The sequence below is a fragment of the Mytilus trossulus genome, chromosome 3 (genome assembly GCF_036588685.1).
Source record: "Mytilus trossulus isolate FHL-02 chromosome 3, PNRI_Mtr1.1.1.hap1, whole genome shotgun sequence".
NCBI lineage: Eukaryota > Metazoa > Mollusca > Bivalvia > Mytilida > Mytilidae > Mytilus > Mytilus trossulus.
Window position 1 is genome coordinate 28881795 of NC_086375.1, and position 18605 is coordinate 28900399.

The following is an 18605-nucleotide window of genomic DNA, read 5'->3' on the forward strand; positions in this document are numbered from 1 at the left end:
AGCAACATATACATGGAGCTGCAAATTTTATTTTTGTTTTATTTTTAAGGCAGCTCAATCCAAATTCAACATAGACATAGAGCTGCACAAGTTTCTTATGTTCAAGGCAGCTAAGTTCAACATATACATTGAGCTGCAAAAGTTTCTTATCCTCTACATCCGATTTCACCTGGATAGATGCACGCTTGATAAAGCTAGTTGGTCTAGCGAAATATTGCGTTTATTTTCATCATTTTGTAAATATTTTAAACATTCTTATATTTACATACTAAATAGTGTGTTAAAATTACATTGTTAGGCAATCTATAATTTTATTTGTGTAATTGAATTAATCTCTGTACTGATTAATCCACACTCCCATAGATTTGTATGTCATGTGTAGCTATTTATAGGCACTTATATATATATATAACATCTTCATGCCTTATATATCATGTACTGTAGTACGCCGCTAGATTAAAACTGACGTGGAAAGGTAACACATGCCCACCGAAAGCTCTTTTTTTAGAGAGCCAAGGTGGTCGTGTGGTCTAGCGGGACGGCTGCAGTGCAGGCGATTTGGTGTCACGATATCACAGTAGCATGGGTTCGAATCCCGGCGAGGGAAGAACCCAAAATTTGCGAAAGCAAATTTACAGATCTAACATTGTTGGGTTGATCAATTACCTATATATATACATATATATATAAACATAAGGCCGTATTTTAACCTATAATGGTTTACTTTTTAAATTGTTATTTGGATGGAGAGTTGTCTCATTGGCACTCACACCACATCTTCATATATCTATAGATTAGGAAGACGAAGTATGATTGTCATTTAGACTACTCTCCATACAAAGCAAATGTTTAAAAGTAAACCATAATACGTAGGTCAAAGTACGGTCTTCACCACAACGAACACATAACTTTACGTACTGTGGATTCATCTATTTTCGTGAATACTAATTTCGTGGATTAGTAAAAACTTGCATGTTCGTGGATTAGTAAAAACTTGCATGTTCGTGGATTAGTTAAAACTTGCATGTTGGTGGATTATTAAAAACCTGCATGTTCGTGGATATTTAATTTAGTGGTGTTGCATAAGTCTGCAAACAAAACTAAGGAAAAATTGTCATTCGTTAAATGTTTAATTTCGTGTTTCTTTGGTGCGCACAACTCCTCGAAAATTGGTATCCAACAAATAATAATGAATCCACAGTAACCCTCGTCATTTATTTGAGGTGACCAACTTACTTTTACATATTCCTAGCTTTGTCCTGAAGGAACCTTTCTTGCATCTGCATTTTCCTCTAACACACCTTTCATTGATCCTACACTTTTGTTTACATCCTGCCAACAAAATAATTATAGAACATACACATTAATCGTTAATCTGTAAAAGTTAAGCTTTTTATCTGAATGTATGTCCGTGGATAAAATGCCGTTATGAGTTTGGTGTGTCATTTCGAAAAATTCAGGTGTCCGAGAAAAAAATATTCATTGATAACAACACCTGGAAACTCATAGAAATTACAATAAAATGTTTAATAGAAACAGAAGTACATTGTCACGTCAAAATGGAGAAGTCAAAATATTAAAAGGCAATGGTAATTTTTATAAATTCAAGTCAAAAACATCAGAACTACATTCTATCGTCTATCTAAACAAATTTTCGCACTGTTAACATATTACTTTTTGGTTCATTTTTGTCTGCAGGGATTATCAAAGTTTGTATTGTCATTAAACGGTTATATATTTTGTTTTATATTTGTATATATATAGTACAGTTGATAAATATGATTGAAGGCAAACATTTCTTTTCAAAAAATGAACCATTGACACTATTAAACATTATTTTTTAAAACATGATTCTATTTATATAATTATTTAATATAACAATATAATTTAAACCTATTCATTATTATTTTAGTGACCATAGTAAATATACCTTTTGGTTTGCATTTTCCACGGAAACTACAAACAAATCCACTCTTACATTTTGGTTTGCATGGTGTCTTTGCTAAAAAGTATAAATTGAGATTTGATTATTTAAAAAAAAAAAAACAGAAAAACCAAAGAATGCAATAATGTGTGCTAATCATCATAATATACATTAGTATTTCATGCTATAATTTCTTTTTTAAAATGTTATTAAATAACATGGCACTTACTTTTACATGCTCCTAGTTTTGTTCTGACTAAACCTTTGTTGCATCTACATTTTCCTCTGAAACATCTTTCATTGATCTTACATTTTCGTTTACACCCTGAAAGCATAAAATAATAAGATTATAATATTCCTTATTATCTCCAACAAGCTTGTTTGCATATCAATGTCAGCTTTAAGTTGAATTGTCATGTATTTTGTGCATCATATCGAATGATATATTTCTTTTTACGGTGTATACACCTAGAGAAATGATATAATGAAAAAAAAACATGAGTTATATACATGGTTCGGACCATATGAGTATTTGGACCATACTTGTATGGTCATGACCATATGCGTACACTCATATGGTCCGACCTTATGCTTATGGTCGGACCATACGAGTATAATTCTTGTTTGGTTTGGCCGGACCATATGAGTATTTAGACCATATAGGTATTTTTTCAAATTACATTATACACGTTTCAATAATACAAAAACTTTATCTAAAAAAACAGTGATAGTTACATAACAGTTTATTAATTTTATAATCCAAAAACAACGTAAAAACTAATTAACGATGCCATAGTTAGTTTTCATGGCTGGTTACTGCCATTGATTTGTAAAAAAAATTCGTTAATGACTATCGGTAATGACTATCGGTATAAAATATGTTTACTATGAATTTGACAATTAAGTAAAATTATTGTGAAACTTCTTATTTTTATTTAGCTTATCAGTTTATTATAATATAATAATAAAATTACCTATACGATAGTGTCTTTTTAATTAACGGTCATACCATATGAAAAATTTAGAAGAATTAAGAGTAAACTGTAACAGAGTGTTAATTACCCCGACCATATGAGTATATACCCATATGGTCATGATAATACGCGTTTGGTCCAAATACTCATATGGTCTGGAACATATATAAAATTGTTCACAAATGTACACTTTAAAACATAAAGAATATCATTATCTTCTAATTAACTGTCATTAAGCACAATACATTTTTAAAAAATGCACTCAATAGGTTACACTACTGTCAAATGTTAAGGAAGGGCTGGTACTCTCTAGTTTAACACCGCCACATGTTGGATGTGTCTTTCCTCAAGAGTCAGGAACTTGCAATTCATTATCAGTGATGGTCGTTTGTTGTTGTGTTACATATCTAGTTTTCGTTATTTATTTTGTACATACATAAGGCGATAGTTTTCTCCTTTGCACATGTTGCATTGTTAAACATTTGCTATTTCGGGACCACTTATTGCGGACTATTCGGTATGCGATTTGATCAATGTTGAAGGCCGTCTAATCTCATAAAGCTGTCTCATTGATAATCATATCACATTTTGTATTTTTATATTGACATAAAAAAATCTTTAGCTTAAGGTCTATGGATAGTTCTCTAATATGCAATCATGAAACGTCCGCCTATTTGCAAAATACCTTCTTTAACATTATGAAATTGAAGACCATACTGTTATTTTATATCGTGAAATGCATTACTGTAAAAATAAAAACGCATTTTTAGCATGATTCTGTACGTGTCCTGTTTTATTCCTACATCTGTGTCAAATGGTTTCTTGTGGACGGTTGTCTCGTGGGAAATCATCTTCTTTTTTTATATTAACCACGCCCATCTTTTTGGTACATCAATCTTAATCATGAATTGTATATACCTTTTGGTTTGCATTTTCCAAGGAGACTACAAACAAATCCTCTCTTACACTTTGGCTTACATGGTATCTTAACTGAAAACAAAATCGATGATATAACAAAAATTAGGCAGTTATATCTTATAAAAATCTCGGTTGATGTCTCTGCTTATATCAATCGTGTTTTTTCTATTTGAGAATTTTTTAATTTTTGTTTTTAAATTTGATCTTACACTTTTATCACATACTGCAATCACAAAAAAATACCAAAAATAACAAAATATATGTTTGAAAATATATACATCGCCTTCAGTTCAGGGAATCAAAATTTAAGCCGGGAATGTCATAGTATATACCCTGTCTGAGACCTGAATAATTATATCATATATCCTCAATTAACCTCAATTGCCTAAAACAATGTAAAACAACAAAATACAGATCAAGTTCGAATTTGGTGTTGCGTCTATTTTACCGTTCTAAAGGTATGCCTTTTTTACATTATATTTTATCGGTGAGATTATTTGTGTCCACTTTGCACATTCTTCATCTAATTTTAAATATACTAAGATGATAAAGCTTGTTACATTTATCTAAGGTTGTTATACTTACTCGTACATACTCCCCTTTTTGTTCTGACTGACCCTTTCTTGCATCTGCATTTTCCTTTGGCACATCTTTCATTGATTTTACACTTTCGATTACATTTAGCTACAAACATAAAAGGACTGCCAGTTTTTATTGAGCAGAAAATATTTTCTTCAATCTGGTAAGGGAAGAAAATTGCCAAAAGCTTACCCCCTCCTCCACCCGCAGAAAAACACAATACAAAAAGTTTTGCGATAAAAACAGGGGAAAAAGGGATACTTTAAAAACTAATTTAAACTCATTTATGTTGCTTATGACCTATTGAACTTATTTTGTAGAAACAACTTTACTATACTTATGACACATCAACATCCGAATAATTATTGCTTTAACAATAATTCTTACATAATTATTGACACTACAGCTCCAATTTTGTAATTCCCTGTCAACCAACCAGTTCTAATCTTTTGGAAGTGAATGCGAATCCCAAAGTTGCTTTGCCGTCATGATTTTTCATTTTTGATTTGTCCCCGAGAAGTTTTAAATATACAAGCAAAGGTTTGTAATTTTTAGTGAAACATTTGATCTGGTAATAATTTCAAGTACATTTCGGGGAGATTTAAATACTATAGTACATTGAACGATTTATTTTAAATGTCTGCTACTGATAAGGTAGTCCTTCAGCTTACTTTTTACATTAATTATCTCCGTAAACGTACTGTGAACCAACTTATTTTCGCGAGCGATTTATTTTCGCGAGCGATTTATTTTCGCGAGCGATTTATTTTTGCGACTTTCGTGAGTAGAAAAATAACGCGAATATAAATCGTCGCGAATATGTGAACCTTGGATCTTTCCTTATTAAACAGCATCAAGTTAATCAGAAAATCGCGAAATTAAATAGCCGCCAAGTGGGCAAGAAAGGGTAAAACGCGAAATAAAGTATCTGCGAAAATAAGTTGGTTTACAGAATTAAGTTTTTTTTGTCGTGTTTACTTTGCTTCATCCAACAATGATCAAGTTTAATAAGGCTCTGATATATTGAATGTTTGTTAAAAAGAAAATTAAAAAGCTACTTTCAAAAATCTTTTCAATGATAAGTAATGATATGTACTGGTAAAAGGAATCAACTTTTCATACATTGTGTGCGTCAAAAGTGGGTTTCAAAATGTATCCATATCAGGAACGCTCGAAATAATCATTTAAAAATCAGAAATGTATAAAAACGTAGAACGGGTAGGATCTTAGAGAATAGACAAATTTCTCATAAAACAATTTTTGCTATCCTACCTCAGTAATAGAATACCTTAGCCGTATTTGGAAACCTTTATGGAAAATGATGGTCCTAAATACAATGTACTCTTTAACTTAGTGCTTTATTTTGCCTTTTTGCCTTTTTTTATTCGAATATCACTGATATGTCTTTAGGAGATGAAATTATGTTATCTATGATCAGTTATTTGCATGAAGGAGTAAAATCTCATGTTCAATGCAAAACAATCATAACCGTGTAAAGTTAAAGTCAGCTGTTGATGAGTAAGATCTAGGGGAATAACGAACTAATTTTGAAAAAGGTATTGTCACTGTCACATTTTTTGTCTGGGCAGCAGTACAGGACAAAATCAGCAAAAAAAAAATTGATGAAATTGGGAATGAAAACGGGAAAAGGTGTCAACAACTCGTCCAAAGAGCAAAAAAAAAAACAGACGAAGGCAAACAATATATTTTAGACATAGTGAGAATATCGCACCGGATTAATATGGCCCCTTAAAAATAGCAAACTCAAAATGTTAATATACTTACGAGTACATACATCCACACCATTACCCTTGAATTTCCTTTTACAGATACATCTATATTGGCCTCTTCTAAGACGACACTTAGCATTGTGATGACAAAGTTGATTTTTAACAATTGTCATAGTCAGTTTCCCGTTTTCACTGGAACACTTGGTTACAATAGTGCAGTCTGATGAAGTTAATTGCTTTCCAAGCTGAGAAAAAAAAAGATCAAATCAATGGACTACAAGAAAATCTGAATGAATGGAAAGATAATTATTTATTACTCTAATCGTAACAATATTTTGTTTTTCAAAACTTAGACGCATTTCTGAATTTTTACAAAATGTTGAGTATATTCATATAAGACAGCTTCGTCAAAAGATACAATCAGAACGAGCGTCAAAGTCATAGCTACATGTGTGCGGACTGAGTCATAATAAGAATGTTACGGTTTTGAATCTAACTCATGTTTTGATGCTAAGGACATCTATAGATCTGCCTTTGACCTACTTAAAATAGTTATCAACATTATGCAAGTACACACATACATGTATATATTTGGATGGAGAGTTGTCTCATTGGCACTCACACCATATCTTCTTATACCTATATGTTTAGACTTTTATCTTATTTCGTATTTTCAAAGAGGAAATAAGATAACAGATGTATTATTATTCATTTGAATATGGTCGGTTTCTTTCAGACGCAGCTCGTATTAATAAAAAGTATTTTTCTTTATCAAGAACGATTCGATATACATATATATAACCTATTATTAAGTGGTTGTCGTATGTTGATTTGGTTCATAAGTGTTTCTAGCTTCCCGATTTTTTAACAGATTTAACCGTTCATTTTTCTGTTTTAAATGTTTAAACTAGTAATTTTGGAGCCATTAATTACTTGACAATGCTTTACGTTTAAGGCCGTACTTTCACCAATAATTGTTCATTATTACAAGTTGTGTATCACAAGTGAATCTACTCTAAACGAATAAAATTGATGTATGACAAAATTTAAATACACAATCAATTAGGTAAGAGATGAATAAATTAAGCAACAGTAGTATATTGCTATGATATTTTCAATTATTCTAGAAAGTCAACCATAACTTTGAACAAATAAAATTGTCGCCAAATAGAATAAGGTACACACTCAGGTTAAAGAAAATAATTTTGTTGTAAGGTATACAGTATTAATGGAGAATGAAAACATTATTTACAAAATAACTAATGTTGTTGTTCATAGTACGAGAAACAATGTTTATACATATATGTTTACATACGGGATAGTATTCTCCCTCTGGTCCTCGACACCCACATTTTTCTTTGGGCACACATTCATTTCCACTAAGAATAAATCCTGCTTTACATTGACAGCCTTCAGTATTTGGTAATCTGCATGTAAGTGGAGCATCAGGGTCAACACACGTTGCTGGACATCCACTGCCAGAAGTACTATATTCCATATTCTCTGGACATGTGAGTGCTAAAAATGGAAAATCGGTACAAATGTATTTTAATGTTCCATATAAATTCAGGCATTTTCGAATCTATATTTTATTTTATCATAAGACAATTGCACACTGACTGGCATAACTTATAAAAGTTCATATGGGCGTTATATTAAGCCGTTAATTTCTAAAAGAAAATAAACTTTCAGTTCTTTTTTTGTAAATTCATTAAAAAATATATCACCTATCGAATTAATAACCCGGATATTGAGATCAAGGAACGAACATAGTATTAAAGTATGAACTAATCATATACATACTACAAAAATCTTTTCTTCGCCAAGTTATTGATAATCCCATATCTTCGCATTGTTCTGCGTAACCCTCCAAAGATTCACAAATGAATCGTTCTAGTTCCAGTGATCCTGCTAGACTACAGTAATCATATAAACAGGATTCATATAAATCGTTGGCCATATCCATATCTTTTTTCGCACAAGACATGAATGGACTTTTGTAATTTTTAGGATTCAATAAACCACAGTATTTGTCGCTAGCAGCTATTTTAGACTCTTCTGCAGAACATGGATCTTCTGGTACAGGACCAACAACGCACCTGCAATAGCATTCGATCACTCATTAGTTAAAATAGTAGTAACATGATTAACTCTCATTTTGATTTAATATAATAGAAAAAAACATTAAATCAACTTTCAAGTACCCGTACTTGTTTTAGGTTTTTGGAATTTGTTTTCAGATGTTCGCACTCCATGTTTTTTCCTGCGATACAGAGAAAGCTTTTTTTCCCCATTTGGTCCCATAACATATTTCCTCAGCAGATAAGACTTCAATAGGTCATAAAAGGTCATTAACCAAAGTATAATGTTCAAGTCTGAGCCTGCCTTTTGTCACATTTTTAATCAAATGTCTCGAAAAGGAGCCCAATAATCAATCAATATTCTTAGTTTTTTTTTTCCTTAACCAGACCTCTTCTGGCTTATAGAATCTGTTTATTTAGTTTTGCTTTAGTACATCCTTAAAACGACAAAAGGGTATATAAGAAAATGACAAGGGAGATATATAATTCCTACTAAAACCATATAGCTACATGTCATTGTAGTATACATAGAAGTTAAGATTAGCCTGGCCAGAATGTCTTTTTTCTTCCGTGCTATGTTATTTATAGTATTGTTTGTTCTTTCTTAGCTTCTAATGTTTTAACATTGCATTGTCAGTTCCAAGTTTAACTTTTTTCCTCTCTTCTTATCATATCAATCCCTAGTAATAAAGTGTATTTTTGATGTTTTACCATTCTAATAGACAAAAAAGAATATAAATTAATATTGAGTTTTTATAAAATGGATAAGTTGCAATTACACCAGTATAAGGCACTTTGCCAAATAAAGGTGAAATTGTTACTATGGAATTGACTTACTTCTTATCCTTTGTTTCAAAGATTCCTGGTACTGTATAGCTTTGTCCGATTAGTTCGAATTTGTCTTTCTTGAGACTAACATCCTCGCCAGTTGCTGTTCTGAAATCGTCTTTCTTACCGTTGCAATCACCACAAAGACCAGAGACAATTCCCGAATAACTATTTGGAACAGATACTGCCACGGTACCGGCACCATTCCATGTAATCAACATGTTACATTTTGTTTGCAGCCGTACATATCTACCAGAAGTCGTAATTTCAAAGTTTGTACCAGAGTATGGAGTATAAACTTGAACGTCATTAACCTATTAATAAATAGAAACATTATAACATTATAAAAATATGATAAGCAAAAAAATATCAACTAAAAACAACGAAGGAATCATTTACATGTACCAACAAATCACATTCGAATGAGATCAATGAAGAGCCACCAGTATAAATCTCAGTATTATATTGATCACATATAAACCCCAAATGTGTTTGTTGTGTCGTCCTTTTCCTCTTATTCCCGAATTTGTTTTTTCTCAAACGATTTATGACTTTCGAACAGCGGTATACTACTGTTGCCTTTATGCATGTATCTGAAAATCAACACTTAACAATCCCAATCATATTATCTATATTTAGGTATTTTGGTCCTCAATGCTTTTCACCTTCGTTGTTTAGTTGGTCTTTTTAACCTTTTGGATTCGATCGTCACTGATGAGTCTTTTGTAGACATAACGCGCGTCTGGCGTATATACAAAATGTAGTCCTGGTTTCTATGAAGAGTTTATTTACAATCACTGGGTCGATGCCATTGCTGGTGGAGATTTAGTTCCCCGAGGGTATCACAACCCAAGTAGTCAGCACTTTTTGTGCTGACATGAATTATCATTGATATGGTTATATTCATAAATTAACTGTTTATAAAATTTTGCATTTTTAATTATAAAGGCTTTTCTACCCAAGGCATATATTGCCTTAGCTGTATTTGGCAACACGTTTATGTATTTTGGTCCTCAATGCTCTTCAACTTCGTTGTTTATTTGGCCTTTTAACATTTTGGATACGAGCGTCACTGATCAGTCATTTGTAGACGAAACGCGCATCTGGCGTATATACAAAATTTAGTCCTGGTATCTATGATGAGTTTATTAAGTTCCATGATCGAAAAGACAGATTGTGACTTATATAACCTGTTAGAACATTTAAAGTAAACCGATTTTTATTTCCTTAAAAAAATCAGTTACTCACAAATACGACGTTCTTTTTATCTAGCCGAATTGTAGCATCTGCTAACTTGACCAAAACATATTGTGTATATGAGACTTTTTTGTTTGCACCACGGTGTTCATTCTGCACTTGAACTTCAAAACCACCACATTTATCATGGGATGTTGATTTGACCATGGTATAAGAACATATTCCCATAAAGTGAATGACTTGTCCATCAAAACTCTTATAATGTGGATCTCCACTAGCAATACAGGTACAGGTTCCTGTAGTCAAATAGTCAAAAACAAAACGTTCAAAGTTATTCTGTTGTTGTTTCATTACCTTATAATTAATACCATACCAGAAAACATGTTACTTCATTGTAAATAAGTTTCCGGTATGATCGTACATTGTATTTTTCCCCTTTTTTTCGTTTACTTGCGTTTATAAGTTCATTAAGATATCATGCTTTTACTAAAAAGGTTATGATACATGCATGAGCTATGCCTTGATATAAATTCAAGTGCAATATTCATAATCACACCAATCATTATAAATCTATATAATTTAAATCATGGCACCAACGCATTGGCAATTTGTGTTTACGGTATTCTAAATGTATGCCTTTTAACGAGTTTTGAAAATATGAACGTTCCTCAATTTGTTTGTCTTCTCACCATTTTATTTTTTTTTAATATCCAAAAAGATTGATCTATTACCGCATTTTTAATTTCTGTTTTTTTACAATACAATGATGTATTTATATGCAGTTCTCGACCTTTTTTATATTTAACGCCATAAAAAAAAATTGATGATTAACCACTTTCTTTTTCTTGACTTTCTGATTAAATATATAAAATAATAAACTGTATACCTGTGCAGCTATTTACACCGTCTCCGACAAATCCTTTTCTGCATACACATCGACCTCTCTGACATTTGGCATCTGGATGACAAACACTAGATCCACATTTTGGTCCTGTTGCTATTGAAAACATAATTACTTTTCAGTAGCTATACATATTTATAACGTCTTCAATACTTCGGTTAACTGAAATTAATTTATAAGTATATTGAAAGTAATAACTGATAATAACTAATGATAAGAGTAAACATGTTATTCATATATTTTATTCAAATATGCGACGTTGTATGTATATTCCCAAGTGTTTTTTACTTTCGTCGAAAAAGATAATTTGTTATCATAACTCTTATATATCTATAGAATTCAGTCAGAAAACATTATTTTTACACCTTAGTAACCTTCAACACTTAGCAAACATCTAAATTATGGTATCAACAGATGATCGTATTCTATGTACTTATCATTATTACTAATCACTTCTCATTTTCATAGATGGTTGTTTTAAAAATAGTTTAAGTAAAAAGTAATCAATAACCGATTTCAATATTTATACATTGCTGTTTATTATTTTTTTCTTAGATTTAAAGAAAGTTTAAAAGTTTGCCAAAAGTTTATCAAAACATAATGTTTTTGGTTTTTGGCTGTCTTTTGAGTTATAAATGTAACCCTAGTATCTTTTGCCAGTTTTTGTATGAACACAAACTGAAATAAATATACATATCAAAACATATGAAGCAAATTGCCAAATACACATGATACATTTGACTATATGCATTCTAAACAGTTCATGAAATACCTTCGCAGACGTATCGAACAGTAACGTATTTGTATGTTCCACCACAAGGATCGCCGTACAAGCCGTTATTTGCTGAGATCATGCATGATTTTATTCCATCACAATTCTTTCTTATTATAGGTAATGGTTTGTTAGATGAACATGATGTTGTTGATACTCTTGGGTCTTTACATGTGCTCATGTCAGTTCTCCCATATGTTGCCTCTAAAATTCGTATCGTTTTCTTCCTTGGACATGATATACTACCTTTTAATCCCTCGCATATTACTTTCTCTATACCAGGTTCTTGCTTCCCTTTGAATAAAGATATTTTTATCATTTAAATCTGCAAAGTATAAATCACAATATTTTTTGTTATTTGTATTTTTATCAAATAATTTACATGATTAAGGTGGTGTCTTTCGCCATCTTGGACAGTAACGATAGAGAATCTAAGTTCAAGATTTTCTATCAAGTTAGCAAAATATGATTAAGGAGTGCAGATATACATGTATCTAATGTAAATTTTCATTTTAAGAATAGAACTTATACATATCTATATTTTTACAAGTGTACTGTAGATCATTTTTTCGCAACCTGTAGCTTGAAAAAATGCGCCGTGACCTACCATTTTTATTATATTTTTGACCTCATATCAATAGATACTACGTTTTGGCAAAGTATGAACAAATTCTATCATTTTCATTTAAGACTCTCATACCACCTTAAGGAGATTTACATAACAGTTTATTATGTTTATGTTATTGAGGATAAGATTCCAAACCCGTGTTTTAATACGTTTATTATGACTTATAAAATAGCAATACCTTTGCATTTTTTTATTCCATCTCCTTTGAAACCTTCTTCGCAAGCGCAATCATAAACGCCATTGAGTAGTTTACATTGTGCATTCCTGTGACATCTTTGCCGTCTAATGACTTGCATTTTTGCGTAACCCTGTTTAGCAACGCATTTGGACACCGTCCAACAATCTCTAGATGTAATTTCTGTATTAATCTGATTGCAAAAAGACAAAATTATTATGTACATGCATTTCAATTTTAAAACGAAACCGAATATGGATGTATTAAACACCCAAATGAGTTTACAAAGTCATCTAGTCATGTTTTACGCGATAGATGAAACTGTACATGTACTATACAATCATAATTACGAAATAAGGCTGTATAAATGATGGCCTTCTATACCGAAATGAATGTAACAAGTCTTTCCATTGAAAAAATAATAAAGTTAAAAATATTATGTTTTATTAAAATATCTCATTTAAAATGTTGAAAATTCAAAACCATTAAGACATGAACTGTCAAAGCCTTATTTAGCACGCTATTTTGATTCGTAAATGCTTTCTTGTTTGGTCTTCCAACCGATTTAGTGACAGTTATCAGTTTGATGAGTACATATCCCCCCAAATTATAAGCTTTATATATTTTATGCGTTGTTAAATTGATCAACTTACTGGATAGTAGTCACCGGTAGGTAGCCTACAACCACACTGAGCTCTCTGTATACATGTGTTGTCACTGAGTACAAATCCCTTTTTACATTGACATCCTTCTGATGGTGGTAGTTTGCATGTTTTGGGGGCATCTAGATCAACACAAGTAGCTGGGCATCCACTTGCTGAGCTACTGTATTCCATATTGTCTTCACATGTAAAAGCTATTTAAAATAATTAAAGGTAATCTTATTTTCAGATCTAATATTATACATGCCGGATTATAATAAAAACATGACTGTAAAGTTTTCATTTTGCATATATCTGAAAATGAGCGTTACTATATTTCATTTTTAAAACTGTTAGAGTTTTATTCTTTTTTTTTTTTTTAAATCTTCATTCAATCAATATCTTTCATCAATATGTCTACAGTTATATATTATCAATCATCGATTTGTCAAACCTGGAAGATTTGACTACACAACTTATTATATATTTATTTTTATAAAAGTATATGAAAAAAAACTAGTTTAACAATTGCAAATTAGAATTAGGACGCGCTTTCGCGTTGTTTTGATTTTTGTACTCGTCAAAAACTAAAAACAAATATGGCCAAAGGCTCGTTTATTATTGTATTTAAAATAAACAACCCAAATTCTAATGATTACATGTAAACAAATGGATCTGAGAGTGTTGTCATATGTGTAGACGGTTCAACTTTCATACACAATTATATACGTCACGGACACTACGTACCTTTTATGAGTATTTGTGAATTCTTAAATTTTCAAATACATTTGTAATTGAAATAGAAGAAGGCTTGCAAAAGTTAAATAAAAATGATAGAAAAATCTTTTCAATCTTCACTTCGTCTGTATCAGTTGACTTGGAATCCGGTAAACTTCGTCGTCAAGTTTTATCGATTGTTTACGGAATATATATAAACATCTGATGTGATAGTCAGATAGGCGAAGGATACAAAATGGACATTCAATTTGTTTGTTAGCCTTTTGGTCATGAATGTTTGTCTCTAATATTTAATTAACTGTGCATTTGTATTCAGATATCGCAGATCAAATTTATTCGTTCATTGTGTAATCATACGTTTTTTGATTGAGTTAAGTCTGCCAATTGATATTTTATCGTATGTTTTTCTATGTTGTGATGTTATGCTATTGTTTCAGAAAAAGGGAGAAGGTTTGGGCCTATTAAAACGTTTAATCCCGCTGCAAATGTTTGCACCTGTCCTAAGTCAGGAATCTGATGTACAGTAGTTGTCGTTTGTTTATGTAATATATACGTGTTTCTCGTTTCTCGTTTTGTTTATATAGATTAGACCGTTGGTTTTCCCGTTTGAATGGTTTTACACTAGTAATTTTGGGGCCCTTTATAGCTTGTTGTTCGGTGTGAGCCAAGGCTCCGTGTTGAAGGCCGTACTTTAACCTATAATGGTTTAATTTTTAAATTGTTATTTGGATAGAGAGTTTTCTCATTGGCACTCACACCACATCTTCCTATATCTATTCAAAGTCATTATTCGAAACTTTACTGATAACGCCGTGGCAAAATAAGAACACGACAAACAGACAAACAACAGTATACAAAACACAATATGAAAGTTAAGACTGAGCAACAAGAACCCCAGCAAAACCTAAAGGTTATATCAGGTACTACATGTAAAATATTTTATCTTATCCTAATCTTATGAACAAAAACAAGATATGCAAAATAAATAAAAACAAGGATTCATTTAAGACAATCCTCAATCAGTAGAGGAATCTTTTATCACAGTAAACTATAGAAAACTAACCTATTTTTATGTTTATTTTTCGGCCATTACAAACAGAGTTATATTCAATTTACCTTATTAAATTTCAAACCATCAGTGTTGCTCATTTCATTTAACAGAAGACTCTAGTTTCACATATTCGCGTGATATTTTCACTTCTGATCATGCTGATATTCTATTATTAAATAAACTCATCCTAGATACTAGGATTGAAATTGAATATTTGCACCGAACGCGCATAGAAAAACCTCATAAGAGACGCTTAAATAAAACATGTTAAAATGAACAAATAAAGTACGAAATTGAAGAGCATTGACGAACAAAAAAAATTCTAATCATTTAGCCAAATACAGCTGAGGTAATGTTTTCCTGTGGTAAAAAAACCTTAGTATTTCAAAAACGCAAAGATTTGTAAACAGTTACAACATTGTGCCAAAAATTAGCTATAGGTTTAACATTCATATTTTGGCTCATGCAAAGTGAAATGATGAACATGAAAATGTTAAAGGTGGTAGCAAACGCCTTGACCAAAATCAATTTTCAAAATATTTTAACCAAATATCTACTTGGACCCTTTGACAAAACAATAACAAAATTCCGAAAACATGAATCCACACACTTTATCGGAAACAATTCATTGGATGAATAGCAGATGACAAAGCCTTCTTTGGACATTGAGATGCTTAGTCTTTCCTCAACAATACAACGTGATTAAAACGTTCAGTGGATTTGTACCACCTTATACAATTAATTCTCAAAGTATTTTTGTTATCTTTTACGTATACACTTGGTTAAAATTTTAAATAGCATACTCACGACAAAAAGTTTTGGTTCTCCATGATATATCAAAACCCATGTTTTCACATCTTTCTTCGAGGCCTTCAGCAGCTTCACAAACAACTGTATTTAATATGTCTGGTTGGTCGCTGTATGCACAATAGTCATATATGCAGCTGTCATAAATATCCTGAACTAATGCCATGTCTTCTTGTGAGCACTCTCTAAATGGGCTCCTAGAGTTAGCTGGGTTTAACCGCCCACATACGGTGTTTCTTGTCGCTTTGTTTCTCAGTGTTGGCGTACAAGGATCCGGTGGGGCTGACACACCACACCTAAATTGAGAAACACAAGTCGGCATAGACACAAACTTTTTATAATTTATAAAAAAAAAATCAATGAAAAATATCAATATAAAAAGAAGTTAAATAACAAAGATACCAAACTTTTTAAATCCATTATCCAACGGAAGAATCAAAAGTCAAGTTAATAAAACGAAGGGAAAAATCAAAGTTCAAAATCATTAAACACATTGAAAATAACTGTCATATTCCTGAATTGGTACAGGCATTTCCTTATGAAGAATTCCTGGTTTTATAGCTAGCTAAATCCATTACTTGCATAGAAAATAGCGTTATATACACCAAATCCTATCAATATATGCAATATTTATGTAATACACAGTGGTATATTCGTCAAAGAACAAATAATATGGCAAACAATAGACATGAGAAAAAAACAGAGAAAAAAATCTAAAGAAAAATCATTTATGAAGTAAAATGTTTTGAAATCTCGTCTCATCTAGTCTACATGTATTCTTGTGTCATTGGGAACACACATTCTACTACCAATTAGGCATTTATAAAGGTTATATACATATGTATGGAAAACGTTTGTTCGAACATTATTTATTATGGCCAACAACGGTGTTAGCCTTATATTTCTTTGTAGACATTCATTATTGTTTCGTGCTATTGTGTTAAGTTCCGATTTTTGAAATGTTTGTCCTAGATGGCTACATGTAGTGATTTTACCCAAAATATCCTTTATGTATGAATGTAAGACTTGTACACTTACTTTTCACCATTACCCTCTCTAATCAGGTAGCTTTCACCAATAAGGGTAAACTTGTCCCGTTTTGTGCGCACGTCCAAACCATCTTTTGTCCTAAAATCATCTTTAATACCATTACAATTCCCACACACGCCAATTAAATTCTGGCTAAAATGACTTGGTACCGATATGGTTGCTGCACTTCTCCCGTCCCATGTAATAATGACGTTACATGTTGTTTTCAGTCTTATGTAACGTCCTGATTTTATGATACTGAAATATCCAGTTTTATATGGTAGATATCTTTTAACTCCATCCACCTACAAATCATCAAAACAACGTAAAAATTGACTAATATTTGTATTTGATTATAGAAGTATGTTATATATTAAAGGAATGATAACAGCTGTTTGTGTGGTTTTGTTCTAGTTCAGTCCTGTTTTGAAGCATTGTAAACCATAAAACAACATATGAATTAGTGATATAACAAAAATGAATATTCATTCTTGTTGAGGTTTTCATTTTTACAAAGTAAATAAATTCATAATAGATTCCATACGCCAGACGCGCGTTTCGTCTACAAAAGACTTATCAGTGACGCTCGAATTCAAAAAAGTTAAAAAGGCCACATAAGTACGAAATTGAAATGCATTGAAAACCAAATTTCCTTAACGTTTTGCCAAATACAGCTAATGTTATCTATTTCTAATGTAGAAAAGCCTTAGTATTTCCAAAATTCAAAGGTTTGGTAAACAGTTAGTTCATACCTATGAAAATATCAATGATAATTTAAAAACAATAGAAATTACTTTTGTTCCTTTTATTTAGGTCAATTATACTGAAATTGCCCCAACTTATTTCATCGATCTCTTATGTGTATTCATTTTTGAATATTTACATTTAACAATTTTACACCTTCAGTAGCTGACTGATTTTAATAATTTTGAGACAAACGGGATAATTTTAGCGTTTCAAATGTAGACCTTTAATTCTATATAGCAACATACCGATAACGCAAAATGTCAGAAAATATACCGATTTTCAATAGCTAATGTTTCCTATCATTCTTTACTCGATAAAGGGTTACTGACCACAGAGAGGCTTCTGGACCAAGGTTTTCATGGTGAAGTTATGATTATCATGTTGTCAGTTTTAACGGCGCAATTTCGAGTAAAAGTCATATCATCGAGTAATATTTTTTTACCAATTTGTATTTGTATGAATTACAGGAGCATCTGATTCCATTCCCTGTTTATAATGGAGGTCATGTTTCTCAATCTATGTGTTTCTAGTTTCATTTGTTTGTGGAATAGTCTTTTTGTGGCTTGTTTTTTGCCTTTGCATTGTCTGGTTACGTCTACTAATAGGTTTGTATCTTCTGCCCTTTTTTTATGCGTCTTTGTTTCGTAAATGTTTTTGATTATGAACGATTCTTAGATGCCTCGAGTTCTAGACAAATAATTGTTGGTGCATCTAAGTTAAAATAAAATAAGATGTGGAATGAAAAAAAACAACTATCAACCAAAAACCAGATAACATTTATGCACCTATCTGTAACTTAACTGTCTTCAACTATAATAGAAATCCGTACATCCTCCGTATAAAAAAAGATAATACGTACAAATATATGAGTTCTTGCAGTTATTG

General features: G+C 31.5%; 1 protein-coding gene across 1 annotated transcript in view; it reads right to left on the reverse strand.

The window, feature by feature from the left end:
* The window catches only part of LOC134710625 (zonadhesin-like), a 55510-nt gene that overhangs the window by 12212 nt on the left and 24693 nt on the right, over positions 1-18605 (reverse strand). Inside the window, exons 26-40 of the mRNA XM_063571007.1 lie at positions 16983-17278; positions 15945-16240; positions 13361-13563; positions 12711-12900; positions 11905-12198; positions 11118-11228; positions 10283-10527; positions 9044-9348; positions 7929-8224; positions 7441-7643; positions 6181-6370; positions 4402-4500; positions 3817-3888; positions 2154-2249; positions 1931-2002 (exon numbers count right to left, since the gene is read on the reverse strand). Coding sequence (XP_063427077.1) covers positions 1931-2002; positions 2154-2249; positions 3817-3888; positions 4402-4500; positions 6181-6370; positions 7441-7643; positions 7929-8224; positions 9044-9348; positions 10283-10527; positions 11118-11228; positions 11905-12198; positions 12711-12900; positions 13361-13563; positions 15945-16240; positions 16983-17278 — 2968 coding nt within the window. The remainder of the gene's footprint in view (positions 1-1930; positions 2003-2153; positions 2250-3816; positions 3889-4401; positions 4501-6180; positions 6371-7440; positions 7644-7928; positions 8225-9043; positions 9349-10282; positions 10528-11117; positions 11229-11904; positions 12199-12710; positions 12901-13360; positions 13564-15944; positions 16241-16982; positions 17279-18605) is intronic.